The 12386-nt window shown below is 36.3% G+C and overlaps 1 protein-coding gene across 1 annotated transcript in view; it reads right to left on the bottom strand.

The window, feature by feature from the left end:
* cacna1c (calcium channel, voltage-dependent, L type, alpha 1C subunit) overlaps nt 1-12386 on the bottom strand; it is a 335868-nt gene that overhangs the window by 36154 nt on the left and 287328 nt on the right. Inside the window, exons 25-30 of the mRNA XM_036577755.1 lie at nt 12169-12221; nt 11895-12041; nt 8563-8764; nt 7354-7512; nt 6557-6667; nt 289-372 (exon numbers count right to left, since the gene is read on the bottom strand). Of these exons, the coding sequence (XP_036433648.1) occupies nt 289-372; nt 6557-6667; nt 7354-7512; nt 8563-8764; nt 11895-12041; nt 12169-12221 (756 nt within the window). The remainder of the gene's footprint in view (nt 1-288; nt 373-6556; nt 6668-7353; nt 7513-8562; nt 8765-11894; nt 12042-12168; nt 12222-12386) is intronic.

Consider the following 12386-nt stretch of genomic DNA (forward strand, 5'->3'; position numbering starts at 1 on the left):
CTCTCGCTCTCTCTCTAAATCTCTCTCTGTGTCCCCTACAACGTGATGACACGGCAAACCCGCTACCGGCTACCTCAAACAAAACATCACAGTGGTCATCTTGCCTCCGGGTGAGGTGGAACTCGAAGAGGAGAACAGCAGCAGGACATGGACGGAGGGAAAAGGGGAGGAATCAGAGAGGAGTGAGAGGAAGAGAATGGAGAGAGAGACAAACGTGATAGAGAGAGAGAGAGAGAGAGAGAGAGAGAGAAGGAGAGAGAGAGAGAGAGGTGATGGCGGTGTACTTACGTTTATTTCACTCAGAATGACGTCTATAATGCTGCCAATTACGATGAGGAAGTCAAAAACATTCCAGGGGTCACTAAAGTAACCCTATACAGGACGAAGGGGTAGTTAGACAGGCAGCATCAACCAATTAGCCATCAGCAAAGTGCATACCTACCACTCTCCTCTAGCACTCTGCGACTGAGCACTTCCTTTCAGTCAAAAAACAGGAACAGGTACACATCACACACAGCCTGAGAGCGGAGCACAAACTGACACGGCGTAAAAGGTAAACAGGTAACACAGTCGGATGTAGTTAAAGGGCCTGTATATCATGGAAAACTGAATTTTCTGTAAAACTTCCTATGAATCCTGTGTTATTAGTGCTTTATAAATGCATTTATAAGGCATTGTACGACAAACATAATACATTATAATCACATAAGCTTACAGAATTGCTCTTAAACCGATTTTTTAAGTGTCTGCATAATTAAATGGTTAAGATGTAAACAAAGTCATTCAGAGTGGTTTGGATTGCTCACAGTGGTGGTGATAGGAACCAGACGTCCAGCTCTAAAAGCTCCCTCACAGAAAGTTCCTACATGAAGTGGTTATGAATTCACTGCCTGATACATCGCTTTACGATAGTTTTGATAAAGTTTTGGTCTAAAACGTATTTATTTTAGTTTATATTCATCCACTCATGGTGGAGGGATACATGAAGGGCGTTCTAATGCAAAATCGTCCCCAAAGAAAACTTAATTTTAATAGATTTTCCACTATTTTCCATCATCAACATTCCATATAAACTCAGAAGACTCGTGTAGGTTCACTGGTGGTTCTGGATAGTAAATAAAATGTCTATATTTGTGTTGTAGTCATGGCGACCCCTGGTTCCTATCACCACCACTGTAAAGACATCTGTCACAAGTTTGTCAGCAAATGAGTCTGTAAGTTTATCAGCAAATGAACGATTTCACACAAACCACTCTGAACAAATTGTTTATATCTAAAACCAGTGGAAAATCGATGGTAAGCAGTTATGACTGCATGCATAACACTTTATAAAGCAAGAGCATATGACTTAATAAAGTCAGCTTCCATAACACACTATTATATCTGTTCAGTTACCAGTTAGCTAAAAATGAACTGTACCCATAATTCATTATAAATGCATTTATAAGGTGTTATATGGCATAAAAGTTTCTTTTTTAATGAATATTACAAAAAATGCTCAAGGGCTACTGTATTTTATCTAAGCTGATGATGTGTTGATGCTACACAAAAAACTTTGTTACAGTGCATAACAACATTCATGTTTACTTTCTATTATAACAATATAACCATATGTTCTTGCTTTATAAAGTGTTACGCATGTAATTATAACTACTTATAAGCAATTATACAGACGTATTTAGATTCATTTTGATGTATTTTTTAAATATATTTTTGCATTTATATATGTATATATATATATATATATATATATATATATATATATATGCACACTGAAAATAAAGTTTTAATTTGTTTTTAATTTAAATGTTTATTTCTTCTCTTTTAAATCTATTATCATGTTTTAAAAATGTTTTTTAGTTCTTTTTGAGTGTTTTTTAAGGTTTTTTTAAGTGTTTAAGTATGCATGGGTATATATAATATAGGAACGTCATAATCAGAAAAACATCAACAGGGGCAAGGAAGAAAAGGGTTGCCTGTGGTTACAAAACACAACAAATTAGTGTGTTTGAAGGTGTAATATCCTTGCATTTACCTCAATTTATCCCTATGTTTTTTTTTTCACTCGTGTCATATGTCGTCCGTTTTCACCACCTGTTAACAAACACGTTTTCTCTCACTCAAAGCTGGTAAATCATTTTCTATGAATTCTGCCCACTGTTCTACAGAGGGATCTTATACCTATTTCGTGTTATTGCTTTTTTGCTGGCTACCAAAAGTCTCCTTAAATATTTGTTATTATCCATAACATGATCATTTATATCTCCAAGGTACAGAACTTTGCATTCTTTGGGAACTGAATAATCCAGAATGTGTTTAACCACATCATATACATTTTTCCAGAAATGTGTTAAAAAAAACATGTTAAAAAACAACACATTCTGTCTCTAACTAGACACATTATTGTGTTTGGTTGGATTCACATATTTTGAGTTAGTTTTGACACAAAATGTGTTGAAATATTTTTGTGCCCACTTACAGAGAACACATTTTGTACGACAGCATTTTAGGGCCACTGTTAATAAAAATAAAAATAGTAGACTTTGAGAATAAAGTTGTAATATTTAGAGAATAAAGTCGTAATATTTCAAGGATAAAGTTATAAATAAATATTTTCTCAAAATGTTACAACATTTTTTCTCAAAATATTATGCCTTTTTTTCTCAAAATAGTACTTTTTTCTCAAAATATTACTTTATTCTCAAAATATTACGACTTTATTCTCAAAATACGTCTTAATTCTCGAAATATCATACTGTATGACTTTTTTTCTTGAAATGGTACGACTTTTTTCTCTAAATGTTATGACTTTTTTCTCTAAATTTTACGACTTTTCTCTTGAAATAGTACAACTTTTTTCTTGAAATTTTACGACTTTTTTCTCAAAATTTTACGACTTTTTTCTCAAAATTTTACGACTTTTTTCTCGAAATATTATACGAACATATACGAAATACATACGAAATATACTACTATTTTTATTATTTTTTTATTACCATAAAACACCATCATATATTTTATGTTTGAAAACAATATGACACAAAAAGTGTTAAAACGGGTAATACAAGTAATGTGTTGTTATTTAACACACTACTTTTTGACTGTACATCTTTTAAAATGTTCATTTGAATTATCCCTGTATTTTCTAACTTGTAAAGCACATTGAATGACCACAACGTATGAAACTGCCAAACTTGCAAAACTATTTTAAAACTTAATTTAGCAAAAAATATGTTAGGTTGTGCTCCGCTCTCATCTATTTTATAGCTGACGAAAAACACAAAGAACCTTATTCCCTACACTCTCACATCCACTCGTCATCTCAGACATGTGGTCTAAGTGATATCACCGTTATTCTTCAGTTCCAGCGTAATGTCCCAAAAAGACAACAGTAGTGCTGTCTACTGTAAGGATTTTAGTATTTAAGCTTTTCACTGCAACATATTGCCGAGTTAAATAGTGTTAAATATAGCAGTGTGTTGAACCTGATGAGTCAGGGTAACAAGGCATAATAGCTGTTAAACATGCCATAAAAAGTAAAAGTACTAAGTAATTTAGGGCAGAGGGAGCTACACAGCTCTGTGAAAGAGAGAGCGAGAGAGAGATTTCTACTTCAGCTAGAAGTACAGCCTGGTCTTTACTACTGTAAAAACCCCTTACTACTGTAAAAGGACAGATTCAGTTGTTATCAAGCCATTTTAAACATTAGGCCATGTACATAACTGTCTCTGAAGTCTCTGTAAAGGAAAATCTAAGCAGAAGTAAACAGTAGTGGACGATAAATCACCTTGGCGTCCAGAAGATACCTGAAATATCAGTTATTAAGCAGAACACTGTTGTGTAGTTGTGACAAGTTCATGCACAGAGTAAACACAGCCTGCCTACAGCAAACACTGCACAATTTTACACTGTAGAAAACCATTTTCTGAAAGTTGAAAGTATGATTACTTGCTGTGAGGCCAATCTGAGAGAGTGTAAAAATATTCCTGGAGCTATGACTCTGGAGTTTCAGGCTATCAGGTCAAACTCTGGCCTAAATCTTGGCCCAGTTCAGTTTGTCTGGAAACAGACTGAGACAGATGTATGTATTCCAGTCTGGGACTGAATCATTCAAACTTCTGTAAAGTCACCAGTGCTGAATTAACCCTCCTGTTGTACTGTGGGTCAAACTGACCCGTTTCAAAGTTTAAAAATACAAGAAAAATATTTCTAATCATTTGTGGAGCATGAAACTGTTTCTGCTGGACTTACGGTGCATTTAGTGTGATTCGAATTTAAAGAGACGGAACAGAAGAGATGTTTTGTTTTTATTAATCAACACACCCCCATGACAGAAAATGTCCAAAATGTTGAAAAGTCTAAATAATAATGAATAAATGTATTGAATGTCTAATCTTATGCCAATGTACAAAAAAACTGTGAATTATATACATATATATATATATATATATATATATATATATATATATATATATGTATGCAGATTTTTCTAAGTGTACATAGGAATATACAGTGATTTTTTTTTTATTCAAAACAAGTGAATTATTGTAAGTAAACCATGATCTGTAATAGGTGAAAAACTTGACTACACTATATATTGATCAAATTGATATTAATTGAGCTAAAAATGTTTATGGAAAAAAAAATATATATCACTTTGACCCAGGAACATTATTGCTGTTCCTTACAGTTGACCATAACAGGAGGGTTAACACATGAAGTGCACGTTTGGAAACAGTCCAGGTGCTGGTGATATTTGTACTGAATTTGGGTCTAAATTGGTAAACAGGGCTGCATGATAAACTGTATTTTTATTGTTATCTTGAGATGAGTTTTGGTGATAAACACATCAATAAAGGCTGTGATGACAGAACGGCTTAAATCGGCTCAACTGTGCAGCTAATTCGATTGGAGAGCACATAGCGATGGAAGCCCAATAAGTATTTCCCTGCACTGAATTTGGACCTTGGATCACGTTCCCCAAAACATTCCCAAATAATGCATACAGAGTGGCAGGTCATGATCCTGTTGAAAGAGGCCACTGCCAAAGGGGAATACCATCGCCATGAAGGGGTGCGCCTGGTCCGTAATAATGGTTAGGTAGGTGGCACGTGTCAAATTGACGTCCACATGAATGCTCAGACCAGAACATCTCCCAGAGCATCACACCTTCTCAACCTGTCTTCTTCCTGCAGTGCATCTTTGTCCATCACGTCCCCAGGTAAACGCCACATACCCGTCCATCCAAGTCATGTAAAAGAAAACAGGACTCATCCAGGTGAGCTTCTTCCATAACTCCACGGTGCAGTTCTTACACTCGCATGCCCACTGGAGTCTCTTTCGACACTGAGCAGGGGTCAGCATGGGCACTCTGACTGCATCTGATATAATTTCTGTGACTCGTGTCAGAGTAGCTCTTCTGTCAGTTCAGACACAGACACTGACTCACATCAGCTCTAAGGTAAAGTTAACTTCATCTAAGTTACTGTATTGGCTAAAAGTAATTTTAATATAAAGTCTAACAATAAATAACATTACAGGTTACAGAACAGTATTAAAGGGCTTATATCCTGTATTTTTCTTGCTTTTTATTTGTACCCTAATTCATTTTTCAACCTCACTTTAACCCTCAGATTGTAAAAGACTGTTGATGTTACTGTGTCTTTAAGGCTGATGTATGTAAATGAGCCATATTCTGATTGTTTGCCCTAAAACTCCTTCACTGAGTGACTCAACCATTTGCCTGCTTTGATTAATGTAAACATGGTTTACAGAATCCATTTTTATTTAAACTGTCCAACATTCATATTTTGTCAGTTTTTAAGCATGACTAATGAGAACACCATATAAAGCCATAATAATAATAATAATAAAAATAAAAATAAAAATAATAATAATAATAATAATTATTATTATTATAATGATACTAATAACAATAACAATAATAATAATAATAATAATGATGATACTAATAATAATAATAACAACAATGATGATAATAATAATAATAATAATAATAATAATAATAATACGTTTTTAGAGTTCCTTAAGTCTGTTAGCACAAGTGTTACGGATTCTACCAGGCAGCCTGAACTCAGAGTGTGATGGACATAGCAACAGTAACCGAGGGAGGAGGGACTAGTCCAAATTATGCAGTCTATTAATGTAATGGAAAATAAAAATTCTGTCTCAGTCTGGTTTCTGTCAGTTAATCAGCAGCTGAAACTCCAGAGAAAGTCCTCTAAAGACGGTATGGTTCACTCAAAGGGAAGATTCTAGTGAGCTGCGTTCACTCATTTATACTCAGGGGAGAGAGAGAGAGCGCAGGAGGCTAGTCCAGAGTGACCAATGAGGAAATAACCATTAAGAGTAAAATTAGACAGTGTTTGAAAAACAACACCTTTCAAAACGGAACTTTTAAAGTTGATCATCACTGGTGATCACTTGCCACGCTCAAATCACTCTCTACAGATCATTCTGGACGTCTTAATAGTGTTTATATGTAAAGAACGCTCGGTCCTGTAACAGAGCTGGAGAAGAAGGGAGCAGATCGTACCCTGGGCTTGAAGGCAATGAGTTTGAGGATCATCTCCACAGTGAAAAGACCGGTGAAAAGCATGTTGAGGATGTTCATGGCGATGTTGAAGGACGCAGACTGACCGTGGTGCTGCAGAAAGACAAAACACAAACACTCTTTTCCTCTCAAACTCGGAAAGAAGCATTCTCACAAACATGCTGCTTATCACAAGACATAAAACAACCTGTTTGTAATCATAAATCAGCTTTGTGAAATGTAAAAAATTCCAGAGTATTCCTCCATCCTCACCAATCTGTCTGTTAATTAATCCTTTACTGCATGAATTATGAAATACACAGGAAAAAAATATGTCTTTATGATTTTTTCTGATGGAAAATGAAATAAAAAATCCAAAAAAGAAAAACTTGTGCATGACAGTCTGTATCAATCTTTTAAGAAAACAGAAAGGAATAAGAAAATAATTATACTGATGAAAAAAATCAGTGTGTCCAAAGGAAGCATATTCATATTTAGGTTGTAGCTTTATTGTTACATGCTGTTGCCTTATGGCAACAATTATATTTTATCGTTTTTATATAAAACTCATAAAATCTTTTTTTGTTTTATTTCTGACCTCCCATAGATTGGTATTTTTGTCACACATACTATCTACAATTTCAGTTTAGAGTGGAGGAAAAGGACTTTTATATTGTACTCAGGCAAAAACAAACGCAAAAGTCACTGTTGTCACTGCAGTAAAGGGTTAATTCATTTCTAATTAATCCAGCTACCAAATAATCATTCAATCATTCAAACACAGAATCACAGACACTGACCTGCATTGCCAAGCAGATGGTGTTGAGTAGGATTAGCGTGAACATCAGGTATTCAAAGTAGGTGGAGTTGACCACGTACCAAACCTTATACTGATACGGGTTTTTAGGAATGTACCTGCGCAGCGGCCGCGCCTTCAGAGCGTACTCGACACACTGCCGCTGTACCACGTCCACAGAGACGGACAGACAGACAGACAAGTAAACACATACAATCAGTTTTGCATTAATAAAATATGGACCAGTGGCTAGACAAGCAAAGTGTTCTGCATCCAGAAACTCTATGGTTAAAAGGGGACGTCCACCGATTTTTCAACATTTCTGCACATTTATTGCATCAATACATAAACAAAGTCATTCAGAGTGGTTCGGTGTGAAACGCTCTGTTCTAGAGAAACGTGCTGAGTCAGAATTGTTCACAGTGGTGGTGACAGGAACCAGACGTCCACCTCTAAAAGCTCCCTCACAGAAAGTTACTACATGAAATGGTTATGAATTCATCAATTTATTCAATCTAGTGGAGGGACACATGCAGGACATTCTAAAGCAAAATAGTCCCAAAAGATTATTTTTTCAGATTTAACACTATTTTCCCATCATCAACATTCCATATAAACTCAGAAGACTCGTGTAGGTTCACTGGTGGCTTTGGATAGTAAATAAAGTGGCAGCAAAGTCATTCAGAGTGGTCTGATGAGAAACATTCTGTTCTAGAAATGTCAGAATTGTTCACAGTGGTTGTCATAGGAACCAGAAGTCTGTAAAGTTTAATGATGCTGGAGATATTGTTTTAAGTTTTGATAAGGTTTTGCCTTAAAACATATTTTTTAAATACACTCACGGTGGAAGGGTTCACGCAGGGCGCTGTGAGGCAAAATAGTTCCCAAAAAAAAATCAGCTTTTCCGCTATTTTACCATCACCAACATTTCACACAGAGCTCAGAAGACTCGTGTAGGTTCACTGGTGGTTTTGATAGTAAATAAAATGTCTATATCTGTGTTGTAGTCATAGCGACCCCTGGTTCCTATCACCACCACTGTAAAGACATCTGAACCATTTCACACCAAACCACTCTGACTCACTCTGTTCACATCTTAATGATTGAACTGTGAAGAAATTTTGAAAAATCAGTGGAATTCCCCCTTCAACATCAGGATTCTGGGTAGGGACAGAATCAGGCCCGCTGACTGTAAACCACAGGCCGCCTCTACCTGGTTCTTGTCCAGCTCGCAGTTCTTGTACTCCTGCTCTCCTTGCTCCTGGAAGGTGACGATGACGAAACCTACGAAGATGTTCATCATGAAGAAGGCGATGATGATGATGTAGATGATGAAGAAGATGGAGATGACTACACGGTAGTTGTAGATGGGGCCAACATCTTCAGCGTGGGAGTCAATGGCTCTGTACAGCAGCCTGCAGGGCAGAGAGGGAGTGTTAATGTGACAGAGAACGTTTCTCTCAAATCACGCTCAGAATTAAAGCCTTTAAACAGGAGTAATATGCTAGTTTTTACTGTTCTGACCTTTTTGGTGGACATAACACTGCAAAAACTGATATTTTAGCAAGTAAAATTATCTCAAGTGTAGTTAATATATCTAATAGTTTTCATTGTGAGACTGTTGTAAGATTTTTTTCACTTATTTCTAGACATGTTTTACTTGTTTTAAGTAATTATATCTAGTGAAAGTGTCTTATTCCATTGGCAGATAATAATAAAGGCAAATAATAAAGATAATTTTCAAGAAATAATTTTTGAAACAAGCAAAATGATCTGCCAATGAGATAAGACATTTCATAAGATAAAATTACTTAAAACAAGTAAAAATATCTAGAAATAAGTTAAATAATCTTTACAATGTTCTTACGACAGTCTCATAATGAGAAATATTAGATATGTTAACTACATTTAAGATGTTTTCACTTACTAAGAGATCATTTTTTTCAGCGTAGAGAACAATGTTGCTTAAATCTAGCCAAAATACCTTCAAGTACCCACTTTTTTATTTTTTTTTCTCCCTGAGGCCCAATAAGTTGTTTGTACTTGTAATGGTTCTGATTGGATGTGCCTAATTCAAAAAGCAGCCTGTGTGGAAACACTCCTTATAACTTCAGTGTGAATGCACTAAACTGGTTTCACCACGAAAGGTGGTCTGATGCTACGTTCACATTGCAAACCTCATTTCTCAAATCTGATTTTTTGCTCAAATCTGATCTCTCTGACAGGATGGTTCACACTCGTTTAGGTAAGTGATTCAAATCTGTCATTAATGTGACGAACCGGCGTCCTGAAATGACCCTCATGATCACATCCTACTCAGTAACGTCACGTGAACGAATCACGTTCATCATCAGCACAAACTAACGAGCAGAACGAGCTTCGCTGAGAAGATAATTAACTCTGATCAGCTCTCAGCTTCATTATTAGAGCGAGATGATGGAGAAAAAGGTGAGATGAGCTGCTTTTCCACCGTTTACAGGCTTTAACTTCTGCTCGGCGCTGTTGCCATGGTAATGCTGAATGACGGCACACGTGCCGTGGAAAAAAAGCACATGAATTCCGATCTGAGCGTCACAATAAGGTCACATGGCCACGAATCGGATACGTATCCGATCTAGGACCACATATGAAAGTGGCTCAGTTCGGATTCGAAAAGATCGGATTTGCGTGTCCACACAGCTCTGAAAACATCAGATCTGAGTCACATTAGGGCAAAAAATCAGATTTGTGCCACTTCAACCTGGTAATGTGAACGTAGCCTGAATGAGTGAATATCTGTAAATAAGTTGTTTTTTGTGACATCACAGAAACAGTGATTTCAAAACAGGCTGTTTTTGCAGCTTAGTTTCCATATATGGCCCGTATGGACTGGCATCTTATGCAACTTCACCATACTACAATAAACGCTTTTAATTTAGAAAAAAGTGGGAAGATTCAGTTTTCCATGATAAAGGCCTTTTATCCTAATAATATCTGTCTGCAGAGCCGCAGAGCCACAGTCTCGCTCCAGCAGCTTCAAGCCAGTGGCATTCAGCTCATGTACCAACACTTGTTTTGGTTTTTCTTAAAAAAACGCTTCATACATTTTATGTGGGTTTCCAATAAATTTGTGAGGAATCTGCGTTGAGCTAACATTATATTTTAAGCTTTAGGCTAAAACAAACTATGGTTTGAACGCATATAGAGATTCACAGAGTAAATATTACACGAACTACAGCTGATGTGGCTCTGGGTAAACTAACGGGTGATATAGACACATAGCTCAATTAACTTACATACAGGGGCTTTATGTGTAGACTTACATTACATGTGCAGGAATAAAACTTTACCTTAAGCAGGTTTAAACTGAGTGTAATATTAATATTTAGACTTTAGTTTTTGAATGTATCCCTGCTGAAAAAATCCATAGAAACCATTAAGTGTTTCTTTTAGTATCTGATGGTTTTGTAATGTGTTTTGTCTTATAGTTTAACCAATTACCAGTTACCAATGGTTGATTAGTATATTAGCAATGGTATCCCTTCCTGAATGGTGATATACATGGCGACACATACAACCAGCACAAACAGTCGCTGTTTACATCAGAGAGGTTATAAATACTGTCTATGCATCTCTTACAACTCGTACATAATGCAGCAGCATCCTAACAAAAACAAAACAGAGAGATCAGATCAGTCCTGTTTTAAAAGAGCTGCACTGGCTGTCTGTATCATTCAGGATAGAGTTTAAAGCTCTGCTACTAGTTTTTAGAGCTCAAAATGACCTAAAAGCTCTGCTTACATCACAGAGCGTCTGTCTGTTTATGTTCCGGCACGTAATCTAAGATCTGCAGATAGTGGCCTTCTACAAACACCCTCTGTAAAATACAGAAAACATGGAGAGACTCTTTCAGTTATTATGCTTCTAAACTGTGGAACTGAATTCCATCTTTTATTAGACAGTCAAGCTCAGAGCTCACTTTTAAGAAGCATCTAAAAATGTATCTCTTTAACTCTCTTTAATCTGATCTGTTTCATTTCCTTCTGATTCTAAATAAATATAAATACTTATGATTTCTTGTATAACTATGTTTTATCACCTGTCTGTAAAGCACTTTGATCTGCCACCAGCATGAAATGTGCTATATAAATAAAAAGTATCATTATTATTATTATTATTATCATTATTATTATTATTATTATTATTATTATTAAATAAGGAGACCAGCCACTGGTTGAAATACGAATGTGACGCTTGTAACGCTCAACATTTTGACCAAAATCTTCTCAAAACTATCATAATATAGTGTCTCAGACATCCTATAATGACTTTGTTTACGTGACACAATCGCCCTGTCCCACTGAGCATGGCTCCACTGGCCTGAAACCGCTGGAGTGAATCTGTGGGATGTAAATCTACGGCTCTGCAGTGAGACCTTTCTCCTTTAAGTAGGATTTCTACTGATTTTGAGTTCCTCTATTTAATTTATGTTTTTTTTTTCTTTCTCTTTTAACCTCAGTTCCTCTGCGTACTGGACAAAGTAATAACAGCATGGGCCAGACGTACCCTGGCCATCCCTCAAAAGTGGACACAGCAAACAAGGCCATCATTCCTTGCAGAACATCGTCAAAGTTGAAGTCACTGTTCTCCCACGTGCGCTGAGCTCTCTCCGGCTTCCCAACATTTCCATCCTTATACAGAATATAAGTCCCCCTGTAAACACACACAAAAAGGGAGGAACGACACTGTACATCATCGGCATTTTTTCTTTGAATGATTCGTGAATGCCTATTATGGTTGTCATGTTGTGTTTACCTCCAAGCAAACACCAGATTCTTACCTGCATTCTGCCTGCGTCTGTTTGGAAGAGTCTGTGCAGTAGTAGAACTTGCCCTGAAACGCACCACAGTACAGTCAGACTATCAGGGGTATGAATAAAGACTGAAAGTTTTCACGAAATCTGTTTTCCATTTCTAATAATTTGGTTTAGGAATCACCGGAGACATTATCGCAATACTTGAACCGTTATGCAGCTCTACTGTGATTTTGGTAGCACTT

The sequence above is a fragment of the Colossoma macropomum genome, unplaced genomic scaffold, assembly GCF_904425465.1.
Source record: "Colossoma macropomum unplaced genomic scaffold, Colossoma_macropomum, whole genome shotgun sequence".
Classification (NCBI taxonomy): Eukaryota; Metazoa; Chordata; class Actinopteri; order Characiformes; family Serrasalmidae; genus Colossoma; species Colossoma macropomum.